The following is a 14729-nucleotide window of genomic DNA, read 5'->3' as shown; positions in this document are numbered from 1 at the left end:
TCCCTTAGCCTCTAGGTGATCAATCTATTGATCAATTCCCTGATGCTAATTTACATTTTGTACTGCTTTTCTTAAGGGTTTAATTAGAATGTCCAAGTTTTGGAGACTTCTTGTAAAATAATTTCTGAACTCAGTATGCATGCCTGTAGGATACGTGGGGAATACTATATAATATGCCAAGCCTTACTTGATGCCTACCAGTCATTTCTATAAGAAACTCTTGAGAAGAGACACAGATAACCACCACATCCTAGGACAATGGAGGTGAAAAGAATAGATATTGATGTCAGATAAGGACATTGAACTCTTTGACCTAATATTTACCAGGAACCAGAAAGGTGGTATGTTATAGTTTATTTGGGGGGAGAAGAACACATCCGACCATGCTTAGGGCTCATTCCTGGCTCTCCATTCAGGGATCACTCTTGGAGAGGCTTGGGGGAACCAACAAATGCCAGGTATCAAACTTCTTTGTGTTGTGTGCAAGGATAGTGCCCTACCTTTTGTACTATCTCTCCACTCCCTGTGTCATAGTTTCTGTGGCCATGTCTACATCGAGTTCATGGAAATGTTTTGTTTTACACTCACCACATATTGTGTAAAACACTAACATATGAGAATCAAGAAGTACTGCAATACATAGCCCTAATTTCTTTGTGTAAAAATGAAAGTTCCAGTTACATGGGCACTGGTAATCTAAACCTGATTTTGCAGATGTCATATGCCACATGATCTACACCTCTTCATGCACATAACTCTGACACTGACACTATATACTCCATAAATTCAAATACCCATGCAATAGATTAAAAGCCAAAGAGATTTTTTAGGTCAAAGTTAGCTTATTGACATTTTTCACTCTTACTATTATCCTAAAATAGTCATGTCTCTCTCTAAAGTGACAAAGCAGGAAGGAACAGAGCAATGCATTTTTTTAAGAAAAATAAGAGTGATTTTATCCTTTCTTGGAAATAAAGAACAACCCCCCGTGTTTAATATGCAAGCAATGCACGTGGATGTCTTGTACCCGGCACCACTTCAGTAATTTATGTTACCTCCCTGGCCCCCAAGAACATTTGAGTTTGAAACTGCTGGTGTAGGAAATGCTTTTCTCTCTCTTATTTATTAAACTATTCTACATTAGGAGCACTTAGCTCATCAAAAATGTTTTAAAATTTCTCTAAATGACAAAAACATAAATCCAAGAGCAATTTGTCACTTTTATAAGCCCAGAAAATACCAAAATGATTTCCTCATAAAGATCCTGCCATCAGTTAAATGGATAAACTATTAGGTTACAGATGAAAAACAGCCACCCAGTTCTGAGTGTAGTAATGTACAACTTGTTTATAGACACCATCGGATTGATGGACCTCAGTCATGACACCATAAACATCAAGCATAACAATGCATTTATACCCCTGACACTGTTTTTCCTCCCTATCAGTGTTTTTCACACTTTGATTCATAGTTTTAAAGAAGGCCACTGAGAATGTCTGTAGCACATAGGGATTGGTAGGGTATAGATTGTATGATGAAGCCAATTTATAGATTGATTGTACAATGAGCATCTCTGCATCTCTGGGACATGTGATGAACATGGACAAAGACATGACTCATCAGCCCTGAAGTTTTATAAAATGTGGCCCTGTATGTGGCCCAATTTATGCAGCTAAGCTTCACTCCTGTGCCTTGGGTATTTTTTCTTCTGCCTCAGTTATAATTTCTTATTGTCAGCTCTCATCCCCTGCTACTTGGAATGTTGGCTACTCTAACCCCTGTGGAAAACAGTATGGAGAGTTCTCGGTAAACTCAGAATTGAGCTGCCATATGACCCAGCAATTCCACACGGTATCCATACCCTGGGCCAAAAAGAATTCATTCAAAGGAATGTGTGCAAACCATTATCTATTGCAGCATTCATACAATAGCTAATATTTGGAATTAATCTAGATGTCTAACAACAGATAAGTGGATCATTAAGGTGGTGTGTATGTGTGTGTGTGTGTGTGTGCGTGCATGTGTGTGTGTGTACACACTTTGGAATACTAAACACCTGTAAGGAATGATGAAACTATGCAACCATGGCAATATGGAGAGAACTCAAAGACATCATGTAAAATGAAATAATCCAGAAGAAGAATAAGCACAGGGTGCTGTCAGTTTTCTGTGGCATTTAGAGTAGCTGGATGAGGAAATGCAGTGTGTTAATGGGCAGACAAACCTTGCTCCCAAAGTATAGGGAAGAAAAGAAAAGAACGAGTGGAGGGAAGGGAGAGAAGAGACAGCTGAGAATTAAGGGGGACCAGGCCAGAGGATTCAGTTATAAAGACAGTGTTCAGGGATGATAGAACCAGATACCCAACCCACACTAAAAGGAGAGCTAAACTCTAACAACCTAACTTACAAAGGTGTCTGTCAAGAGGGAAGGCTAGAGTGATGGGTGGGGCGAGTATGGAAGGAATCTGGGAACATTGGTAGAGGGAAGTTGACACTGATGGTGGGATCAGTGCTGGGACATTGTATATGTCATATCACGGTCATGGTCACAGTCCTCCCGTTGTTCATCGATTTGCTCGAGGGGCCCAGTAACGTCTCCATTGTGAGACTTATTGTTACTGTGTTTGGCATATCGAATACATCACAGGTAGCTTGCCAGGCTCTGCCGTTTAAGCGAGTTACTCTAGGTAGCTTGCCGGGCTCTCTGAGAGGGGCGGAGGAATCGAACTCAGGTCGGCCATGTTGGCTGCTTGTAAGGCAAACACCCTACCACTGTGCTGTCGCTCCAGCCCGTATATGTTATACTCAACTATAAATACCTTTGTAAATCAGTGTGCTTTAATGAATACAACTTTGAATGCTAGCCATCAGAAAAAGAAAAGATTTTTCCTCATTGATCTGTTTTTCTTGTTAGATTTTCAGGTAAGCTTTAAATTGAAATATTGAAATATCTAATCATTCTGGCTAGACATTTTATGGAAAGCTGTATTCCTGGTAAGTAAAGAACTTTTTCTATAGGCTCAAATGATATCTTATATATGCTAAGTAGGTTTTCTTGAATGTGCCTCAACTTATCACCAGAATTGTCCTCTCTTAAAGTCTCTGTAAATAATACATCTCCTCCAAATCATTTTCAAAGCATATGTCTGTGATTTTTTTTATTTTACAAATTAACAATAACGGTAACCATGCAATTTTGCATTTTAGCTCTTTTGTGTGATATGAACATTTTTATGAATTTTCACTAGGTGAAATCATGAATTTTAATGCTATGTAATGAATCACAATTTAATATCTAGCATGTAGCTTTGGCATTTTTTCCTGTTTACTATCAAAAATAATTTGGTGATTAAATCTTTGTTTATAACCCCAGTACCTTCCTTTTGTAAATTCCTGAGATTATAATAACAAGAAGAAAATGCATTGCAATCAATACTATAACATGGAGAAAAGTATTACAAAGAAAAATGAAAATAGGGGTGTGCTTGTGTAAGACAAATGCTTTATTTCACGAGGATATTATGAAAGAACTCTATGAGAGGGGTAGTGTTTGATATGAACTTGAAGTGAAAAGTAGGGTGTAGTTTGGGGGTTACCTTCTGGGTAAAGTCTTTTAGGCAGATAACTCAGCAGCTATTCAGGTCCTGATGTTAGAATTTGCCTTGAGCTTTCTAGGGCAGGAAGGAATTTAGCAGAGATAAGAGAAGTGAGAAAGGGTTGCATTTCTCTGATATGGAGAATTGACTAGAACCTAATCAAAAAGGAAGTTTTGAACTTTGATCAGAAGTGACAGTTTTGTTCTTAATAGGATTTGAGACCATGGCTGAATTTTTAGCTAGTAGGTGAGCAGATGTCATGCTTTTGTGGAAAACAAGTTTTGGAGGCAAGAATGGCAAGAGGAACAACCTGGTGAATGCAGAGACCCTGTAGAGTTCCTGGGACAAAGAAAATGAAAATGGTAGAACCCAGATATATTCCGTATTCTTGATGGCCAATAAGAACCAAACGTGTATGCATGTGCATATGTATTTGTGTGTTTATGTGGATATATGTATGTGTTTATGTATGTAATTTGTGAGGGTTTTGTTTTGTTTGGGGAGGGAGATGTTTGGAGGTGCCATACCAAACTGTGCTCAGGGCTAACTCCTGGCTCTGCACTTGAGAACCCCTCTTGGTAGTGCTCAGATGGCCCACATGCAGTGTCTGGGATCCAATTGCAATCAGTGCCTGGGGCCCTAAGGCTTAGCCCCAGTCCTATCTTTCTGGCCTGTTTGCATATAATTTTAGTATTTTGTTTTGGTGCAAAAAATCTTCATTATATTGTTTTGCTTAGTATTGAGAGTAGTATAGAATATGTTTTTTCCAATTGTTTAGTTCCTTGTGTTTATTTTTCCTTCAATGAACTGTATATTCATCTTTATGACATATTACCTAAAATTGGATTATTGTAATTTATCACAGTCTCTTAGATTATCATTCCTTGAATCAATGTTGTGTTTTGTTTGTTTGTTTGGTTGATTGGTTGGTTGGTTTTGTTTTGTTGGTATCAGGATCAAATCCAGGGTCTCACACATGCAAGACAAGGGTTCTGTTGCTAAATCACATTGCCAGCCTCCATCCTTCATTTATCAAATTTATAATAAATGTTTTCCTTTTTCCTGCATTTCTTTTTCTTTCTCTCTTTCTTTCTTTCTTTCTTTCTTTCTTTCTTTCTTTCTTTCTTTCTTTCTTCCTTCCTTCCTTTCTTTCTTTCTTTTTTTCTTTCTTTCTTTCTTCCTTTCTTTCTTTTCCTTCCTTCCTTTCCTTCCTTCTTTCCTTCCTTCTTTCATTCATTCTTTTACCCCTCTATTTTTGGTTCATGTCTGATTGTGCTCAGGGCTTATTCCTGGCTCTGCACTCAGGAATCCCTCCTGACAGTGGATCCTATGTGGCACATAGTTATGCCACAAAAATCAAACTAGATCAGCTCTGTGCAAGGCCAGTACCTAACTTGCTATAGAATCTTGACAGCCCATCCCATTTTTTAGAACTTATTTTTATTGGAGGTCATACCTCACTATGCTCATGTTCTCTTAGTGGTACACATGGTAACATGCAATACTAGGGATCAAACCCATGGCTTTCTAGCACCAAATCATGTCTTCCATCCTTTGGAAGCATCCCACCTGACCACTTGATTCTATGTATGATTTATCCTTACATGAATTTTCTGTTGCTGGAAACTTGTACTTGATGGTTGTGACTTTTGTGATACCTGTGCTAAGATTTGATCAGAAAAGTTCTCTTTGATGTCCAGATGCTAGATGCCTTTGGTTTCCATCTCTGGAGATACTACCCCCATGGTCCTTTCTGATTCTCCACTCTCTGAACAATTTACTTAGGGATCAAGGCCGGACTTTCCTTCCTGACCAGCTGTTTGGGGTGAAGCATAGGAAAGGAGATGACCAGGGTTGGGACATGAAGGAATAGCTCTCTTGGTTCTCTCAGTAGCCAGAAGGAGAAGTTAACAGTCACAATCCTGTCAATTTACACTCTGACTTTCTGAACAAGGAGGAAAATGTGAACAGAAGCTTTCTAGTCCCACTTTCTTTTTCTTTTTTTTTTAAATTTTTATTAGTGGAACACCATGAGGTATACTTGTAGATTTACAAATTTTTGTGCTTGGGTTTCGATTATACAATGATCAAGTACCCATCCCTCCACCAGTGCCCATTTTCCATCACCATGGATCCCAGTATCCCTCCCACACCCATCCGCCCATCCCACCCTGCCTCTGTAGCAGGGCATTCTCCAGTCCCACTTTAAGAGGCCAGTTCATTCTTTCCAGTATTTAACTTTAGCAGTGATCTTTTAAAATCCAATTTTGTTGAGGGGTTTTCTGTTTGGTTGTTTAGATTTGTTTTGGGACCATATCTAGCAGTTCACAAGATTTGTTCCTGGCTCTGCACTCAGGTATCACTCATAGCAGGCTTGGGGAATCACGTTTTGTGAGAGGATTTTATCCCAAGTGTTGGCATATCCAGTATATTCAGTAAGTGTCGGAGCATTTGTCCAAGGCATAATGGGATAACTTGAAATGTGCTAGGTGAGTGAGGAAAAGAGGAGCTAGTCTGGTGGTCAAATGTGTTTTGAAACTGGCCTAACTGGGCTGGAACGATATTGCAGATGTCAGCCTTGCATATGGCGGAACCAGGTTCAGTTCCCAGTAGCACATATAGTCCCCTGAAACACCACCAGGAGTGAGCCCTGAACATAAAGCCAGGAAGTAGCTCTGAGTCTCACCAGGTGTGACCCAAATAAACAAAAAACAAACAAACCAAAAAAGTGTGTTGACATCTAAACCAGTGTATGAATCAGTAAAGATGTAATATAGATGATCACAAAAGAAATGTATCTTCAGATGTAGAAAACAATGATATTTGAAAATATGTGGCTATGATTACCCAAATCTGTATTACTTTGTCCTTTTTTGGTGTTCTCCTTCCTTTATTAAAATGTATTTAAATATAAATGTTGACTCCAAAGTTTATCTGGCAATATTTTCTCAGCATAGAGCACAAGTTGTGCGTATATATTGATTTTCTGAGCTGCAATTTAAACCAGTAACTTCAAAATCATCATCAACATCATTATCATCTTTTTCTTCATCATCATCATCAGCGTTATAATTAAATAAAATATAAAGAAATGACCTAATTGCAATCACTTTTTTTTTCTCCCTTCCATTCATTTTTAGAAAATAGGTCAAAGTCAATAGGATGTTTGTATTCTGTTCCTGCTTCCAGTTATTAGGTTGAGTATTCATGAGTATTCATTGCTGGAATATGTCAGATTTACCCAGAAAAGAGGAAAAATTATTATGAGTTATGAAATAAAGAAGAAAACAATTGTTATTCTCTTAGTATGACACATGTGTTTCTCTCCCATGTACCATAGCCTATATCCAAAAAGAGATACTCTGTTTTTCATGTCTTAGTCAAAAAAATGTGTATTTCCTTTTAGGTGGAATGGCTGAAAAATGAGGAGCCCATTGACTCTGCACAAGATGAGAATATTGACACCAGGGCTGACCACAACCTCATCATCAGGCAGGCGCGGCTCTCAGACTCAGGAAACTATACCTGTATGGCGGCCAATATCGTGGCCAAAAGAAGGAGCCTGTCAGCCACGGTTGTAGTTTATGGTAAGACCAGCCCATATGCCAGGCAGGGATAGGGAGGAAGGGAAACAGGCAGAGTCAACTGTGTTTGGTTAAAATTTTCAATACTTAGGTTTGGGGATGTGACCCAAGTAAGCCCCTCGGTTTGATTTCAGCAGTGCATGACCCACCAAGCACTGCCAGGTGTGACCTTGGTGGCCTTAAGCGCCGTTGGGCCCATGTTCTGCCAGAAATTGCTCTGACTCAGATGGGGGTGGGGGATGGGTGAAGACTCCATATTTAGAACTCAATGAACTTTGGAATCATTCATAGCAGCACTCTCTCCTGCCTCCACCACTAGCGGCATCCCATCACCATGGCTTTGGATGTGTTTAGTGTCCCATCCAATATTGTATTTCCACGAGCGAGCAGGAGTATTTCCAATCTCCTTTACAATAACTATAACCCTCCAAAGTTCCCAGCAGTCCCCATCTTCTCCCAGACCTGCGCACAGCAGTTCCTCTCTTGGCATACAGAATGCACCAAAAACCAAACACTGCTATTTGTTAAATAATGTTACATAGTGTACACAATAAAGAACCAGCTACTTAAGTCTTTCCCTTCCGTAGCAGAAAGAGCCCTGGGATTTATTCTTTAAGCAATTAATGTAATTCAAATGCTGATAGTCTTCTTATCTGACAGATTTGAAAGTGTTTTAGAGATGTGTTGTTGAGTTCTTCCCATTTTCTATAATTCTCCCACAAATTATATGCCCCTATTCTAGCACATAAGTAGCTAAAGGCAAAGATGAGGTCAGGTCCTCTGTTGCCTCATGTGGGGCAGCCTGTGGAAGTTTGCACGATCTCTTAGTCCCTGGATACCCAACTCACAACACCTGGCACAGTGGCTTGCACATAGTAGGGCAATCAGTAAAAAACTCTCTCCTCTTTTTCTCCCCTCCCCATTTTTTTTCTCTCTCAGTGAATGGAGGCTGGTCTTCCTGGACAGAGTGGTCAGCCTGCAATGTTCGCTGTGGTAGAGGATGGCAGAAACGTTCCCGGACCTGCACCAACCCAGCTCCTCTCAATGGTGGGGCGTTTTGTGAGGGAATGTCAGTGCAGAAAATAACCTGCACTTCTCTTTGTCCTGGTGAGATATATGTAGATTCCCTTTTCCCTTCGGATCCACCAACCCTATTGAGCTGGTGTGAAGCATCCCTAGAATCGTCCTCCCTAAGTTACCCTCTCTCCAGTTCTTAGAATGGATTATCCAAAGTGCTAGTGTGGAACTCATTGGAATCACAAAAACAACATGGGCGGAATACCTCTGGACAATGTTTGGGGGCTTTTTATATTTCTTTTTTCAATACTCAGCTGTGGACACTCACCAAATGCTCCAAAGTTATTGGTTTTTTTTTTCCAGTCCCAGTATTTGGTTGGGCCTAAGCCATCCCTTTCTCTCCTAGGTTCTCCCATTTTGTGGCATTCATTCGCACAATCGCTGGTGGGGATTGAGTGAGTTGTCTGTGAGTTAAAAAAAAAAAAGAACCGACAATTTGACCCTTTATCATCAATTGCCAACTAACTAACTTTATCAGGTTTAGCTTTGTGTATATTTACAACTGGCATAGTTTACAGTAGTATCATAGCAGACTAGATTTTGCATCTAATCTATGCTGGACTTTCTTTCTGAATAGAGAGACTTCATTTACCAAATGTAGCTTTTATGAGTTTTTTTTTTACCCATCTCTTACTGGCTCTAACCCAATTTATACTATGAGAAATAGATGAGATGGAAGATGACTTTCTTCATGAAAAGCCTATTCTCCCACTGAGAAATAAATTGATCCTGAATCTAACTTGCATTATAAAACATTAGTTCCAAGGCCACTGGACTAGAGGGTATGTCTTAAAAATTCCAACTAGAGTTCCACTCAGAACTAATGCAAGGCTCTTACTGGCAGAATATTCTTAGAGTATTATTAAGCCTTATACTAATTTTATACTAATTAAAAATTTATTGAGTGCTTACTATGTGCCAGGTACTGTGCAAAATACTTTAACATGTGTAATGTCATTTAATTCTGTGTTGTGAGTTTTATTATCCCATTAACAGAAGTGGTAACATTAAAGCTAAGTGACTTACCCAGGATTGTCCAGGAGATATATTGATGAGACCAAAACAAGCAAATCAAGGACTCAGACATTTTGTTTCAAATTCAAGGAAAAAAATATATGTATATATCTTGACTTATTGCTCTAGATTAAAAATTGCAATATATCAAATAACCCACATAAGCAAGGTTGGACTATTCCTAGGAGGTACTGGGGCAATTTCTTCAAACAGCTGCTATAATCTCTAGGGTTGATTTTTAGTGGAATTAAATTCAGTTTATTCATTTCTACATACAGCAGCAATCCATGACCCAAGAAATTCTATTTATGTAAGTTCTGGTATCTTGGGGTTTGACTGACCTGTTTTAATGTAATGCTATCAATATAAATGGGTTTAACTTTTTATTGTTTAGGGGCTTTTGGAGCTTAAAGAGTTCATTCTATTCTTTGCTCTAAACTGTCAACCCACAAGGTAGTAGTGATTACCAGTGGTTACTGCACGTAGTTTATCTGTCTGAGCAGTGCTTGGGCATGAAAGATGGGAAAGAATGGACGCTGGCTATTAGCTAACCCAAGGGCACTGGTAATTCGAATGCTTGCTCAAATTCAGTAATTGGTCTCATCCTGAAATGGCAAAGAGATCTCACACCACCGCTTTTGTTAGCCTATTTCTTTAGAGAGGGAACCTTGGAGAGATAATACATAGATATATGAGTCTGGTTTTGTGTGGTGGTGGTGATTTCTTTAAAATCCAGCTCTAAGAACCACATCAGTCCAGGGTGAGTGCCCAGCTGTTTGATTGATTCTAATGACGGCTCCCTTTGTTTCCTTTCAAGTGGACGGGAGCTGGGAATTGTGGAGTGAGTGGTCGGTCTGCAGCCCGGAGTGTGAGCATTTGCGCATGCGGCAGTGCACAGCACCACCCCCCCGAAACGGGGGCAAGTTCTGTGAAGGTCTGAGCCAGGAGTCGGAGAACTGCACAGATGGGCTCTGCATTCTAGGTAACACCTTCTGTTTAACCTCTTCATTGTGTCCCCCAGCTGAAAAAGCAACGCCACGTCTATTTCTCTGATTGAATAAGTCAGCAGTCAGAATGACCTAGAACTAAACACATAATGGGTGGCAGCAGAGAAAAGGAGACCAGATACACTTTCCATCGAGATGAGTGTTTGGAAACTGTGTAGCATGTGTATGTTTATCCTCAGTCCCAATGAGATGTTAAGACTTGCAGAACAGTGTACTGCTCAGCAGTTCTTTTAGGAGTCACCGTTTTTAAGGGGCGAATTCTGAAACGGATTGCCATCTGCTGGCGGTGTGCCTGCGAATGCCACAGCACTAAGAGTGCTCAGTCTTCAGAGACCTTGTGCGGTGGCAAGGGACGTGGGCTAGGCTGTCCTCTCACCGAAGGCAGTAGCTGTGGAGCTGACACAGAAGAGGTGAATGAATTTGTATCTGATTACTTTGGCGTAGTAGAAATTAGTATATTCTTACAACATTTCCAACTACTTGCTTAATTGCCATTTCCCGGCAACTGCCTGCCTGTTAATTAGGAGAGTACCAGAAAGAGTTATGTGGAGTCAAGTGTTGATTTGGTGTTACTCAGGCTAGTATTTTTTTTTACCTTGTACGAGTAACTTAACTGCTTAACTTCTCTGACTTGTGTGAAGTTGTAAAACTAGTACCTGTTTTGTTACCATTACGATTAAAGGTAAAAGAATGTATTTGAGTATTTTATTGTACTGAGTCAGTGCTTAATAAACATTAATGCCATCTCCACTGGCAACATTCATATCAACTGAGGAATATTGATTTTGGTCAGGTCCTTAAAAGCCAGGAAATCCAGGGAATACGAAATCTCTACAACTAGCCCTCTTGAAAAACATCCAGCCAAAAATAACGTTGCACAATGGCTTGTTATCTTTTTAGAAATAGCGTCCCGTTTTATTTAGAAAAAAAGAACAACATGAAGGAATATCTAAGTTGGACTTCTCTGTATCAGTGTGAAGTAGACGCATTCAAATGCACTCACTATTTTAAAATATACGTGTACATGGTTTGTACATTGGTTAAAATGATTAATATGTGAAGGGAACACTTATTAATATCCCTTAATACCTTTATTTGCACAATACAAATGTCAGGTTCCCAATGTGCTGCAGATATGATACAAGGAATTCTAACAGAAGGCAACCTAGTGAACAGTTTTAGTGACAAATGGACCATGATCTCCAATAAATACATTCTAACCTTTCACATTCATTTTTCCTAAATGTCAGGAAACTGAATACAAACTTAATACCATAGGTTGAAGGAAATGTTTTTGTGAATTATGCCTTGGAGGTGTAAGTAGTTTTTAACATGTAGCCATAATTTTTTAATTAATGTAATTTTTAATTAATGTAATTGACTGTGAACCTGATATGTCTTCTAAAAGACCATTGATGATGCTCCTCACTGAATTTTTAGTAATCTTATTAATAACTTTCCCAGACCAGTCAATGATTAGACTTATACCTAACAATGTGGGTCAGATCTATAACTAGCAGGCTTTAATCTTACTTCACTATGACTTAGAGTCATTGATTGAAGGCAGAGACTGGTTAGTCTCTAAGGTGAGGACAAATTGTTAATAAATATGTGAACAATATTTGTCTACCCTTATATTGTGATATTTAAACATTTGTCAGTTGAAATATCTTTTTCAAGGTGGAAATTGCTAGTGCTGAGAAAGTACCAGTTAGACACCATCCAAATTTTAAAATATGAGATGCTAAATTAGGCAGGGTTCTCTAGAGAAGTGTGTGTGTGTGTGTGTGTGTGTGTGTGGGTGTGGGTGTGTGTGTAGGTAGGAAAATGTTTATTATAAGGAATTGGCTCAACTGCTTATGGAGAGTGGCAGATTAAAATTGTAATATCATTGTTCTCATTTGAGTTCAAAAGCTACAGTACTAGGAAGATCAGTGTCTCAGTTGAAAGACAATCTGGCTGAAGAATACTCTTGTAAGAAGGATGGTCACTCCATCAACTGATTGAGTGCCCTTGGTGGCTCAAGTAATAGGATAGTGAGAATGGCAATTGCCTTCCATGCAGTAAACCTGGATTAAATCCTGTCACCCAAGATTGTCCCTCAAGCCAGCTAGAAGTGATCTCTGAGCACAAAGCCAGGAGTAAGCCCTGAGCACTGCTAGGTGAGACCCCAAAACAAAACCAGAGCAAAAAACTGATTTTGTGCCCTGTAGGATAGCAGTCAATACTTTCAGTCTGCCAGTTTAAATGTTAGTCTTATTCAAAAGTGTTCACACAGAATAGTATACTAACATCTCAGTACCTGATGACCCAGTAAGAATGAGCAACATAATCAATCCGTCACAGATGCATTTATACTTGTGAACTTCTCCGGCTTTTTTCTTTCCTGAGAGTCCGTTCTGACCAGAGTTGAGGCAGTTTCTGTGAACAATCCATGAGTTTACTGAATGAGTGCTTCCCATTGGCCATGTGTGGTTTGAGTCACACATGTATAATTTAGTAAGAAGTCTGTTTCCATTTCTTACAGTGGAAATAAAATAGCTAGAAGATGGTAAGGGTTGGAATATGTTCAGTACTGGTGGTAAGAACTGTGAAATTCCTCCATGAGTTTAAAATGTCATTTGTTTATTCACTCCTGAATTCTCTTTTCTAATTAAGCATGGTTGCATTCTAGCATCTAGAATGTAAACTAAGATGCCTATCAAACATGATCATAGATTTTTGATGGTTATTATGACACATTTTTCTGAGGGAAAAAGAGTAAAATGTCTCTGAAATTACATTAATAGGAGCCTGTTTATTAGAATTCCAAGCCAGGATATGGCCTGCCCATTTAGACAGTGTCAACAAAAATGAGTAACATTTTAGCATCTCTACAGGAAGCGAGGAACAACAATCTAATTAAATGGTGCCAGCCTCACTCCCTGCCTCTCCCTGGCGCTCTGTTGGATTGCTCTTGGTGAAACTCGCTGTGCTGTCAGGATACAGCTCCAATGAAGTCTGGGTTTGATTAAAATAGCATTTGGCATCAGCTTTATGGAGCAGTAGCTTTGTGAAGGATCTAGGTCATGCTACAATTTGGGAATTTCCTTCATCCTAATTTTTTTTTTCAGTTCATGCCAAACATGACCCTACAGCGATCCCTCAATTCCCAACTTCTCCTAGAGGTTTATTGTTGACATTGCTTAGCTCTTGGATGACCTACAAGTTTCTGATTTTATTTAACTTTCGACAAAGCCTCTGGATTTCCTTTGTGGTCCCTGAGGGCTGCATCTCTCCTAGAGATGGGGCTGCCAACTCTGAATGATCGCTTTAATATTTGGGTGTGATTGTTGCTTGGTCAGTTGTGACTAGAGCAGAGAACCTTTGTACTATATGATCATAGATGGCCACACCTAAATGCCCTCAACAATAATATAAATTTCCCAGACTGGTGAAAGTAAGATTGAGCAAATCTTAGCAATAGCAGTTTGCCCAGGGATATCCAAATTGCAAACCGTAGCTAAATACCCAATTCCTTTTGTGATACAGTTTCTTTTCCAGAAAATTAATTATGGGGCTCTCTGTTTCCTAATCTTAAATTGGAAGCAGGTGATTTTCTGACTGTTGTTATTCTTACATATTAATGTGAGCTGCTTCTGTGCTCTGAGTGTCACAGTCAGAGGTGAATACCATGTACATGCTCATTGACGGGAATGGACAGATAAAAATAGAGTCCCGTGCTGGTAAGGAGCAAGCACGCTATTCCAGCAGATATGAACAACTAAGGGCTTGGACTCAGGAAGATTAAATAGATCTGCTTCCCAGGGGGATTAGTGCCTAGATATGTAGTGAGACTGAAGGCAGAGAAATGCCACAGAGACTTGAAAGAAGAAAGCTTCAGAGCTGAGCTCCCTGATAGAAAATCTGTTCTTGTCAAGATTTAAGATAGGTCAGTTCAACATTGACAGTTTGGAAACTAAAATACAGGAAAATGGAGATTTGTTTTCATTTCTGATGGGTAAACTGATAGGAAAGTTTGAATGAACATTTTGCAAATCACAATCATATCAAGAATAAAGACATCAATGCAATAGCAGGTTCAAATAAATATCTCCAAGTTACAGATAATAATCTGGCCTCACCGTCTATTGAGTAATCTACTATAGTGACCTAAAGGAAGTGCCTGGAAAGGTGAACCTATAATCACATCAAAGTAAAGGCTGCCTCATAAACCATTTTTCTCTTACACTGTTCTAAAGCTTCATTGTTATCAATTTTAGTAATTACCCAGGTTCTTCCCTGTCTTTTCTAGGGCACTGACAAAGAATCAAATCTCAAAATTAATGAGTACATCTAAAACAACTCTTTGCATATCGTTTACAGAGTGCCTGTTTTGTTAAGAATGACTTTGTGTTCTTTATCAAAACAAAAATCATTCCTTAAGTGCTTTGATCAAAAAGTCATAAATC

General features: G+C 39.2%; 1 protein-coding gene across 1 annotated transcript in view; it reads left to right on the top strand.

The window, feature by feature from the left end:
* Positions 1-14729, top strand: part of UNC5D (unc-5 netrin receptor D) — a 620243-nt gene that overhangs the window by 485476 nt on the left and 120038 nt on the right. Inside the window, exons 5-7 of the mRNA XM_056116771.1 lie at positions 7003-7183; positions 8120-8287; positions 10089-10253. Coding sequence (XP_055972746.1) covers positions 7003-7183; positions 8120-8287; positions 10089-10253 — 514 coding nt within the window. The remainder of the gene's footprint in view (positions 1-7002; positions 7184-8119; positions 8288-10088; positions 10254-14729) is intronic.

This window comes from Sorex fumeus, unplaced genomic scaffold (genome assembly GCF_029834395.1).
Source record: "Sorex fumeus unplaced genomic scaffold, SorFum_2.1 ptg000033l, whole genome shotgun sequence".
Classification (NCBI taxonomy): domain Eukaryota; kingdom Metazoa; phylum Chordata; class Mammalia; order Eulipotyphla; family Soricidae; genus Sorex; species Sorex fumeus.
Note: the sequence above shows the minus strand (reverse complement) of the source record. Positions and strands in the feature narration are given on the sequence as shown.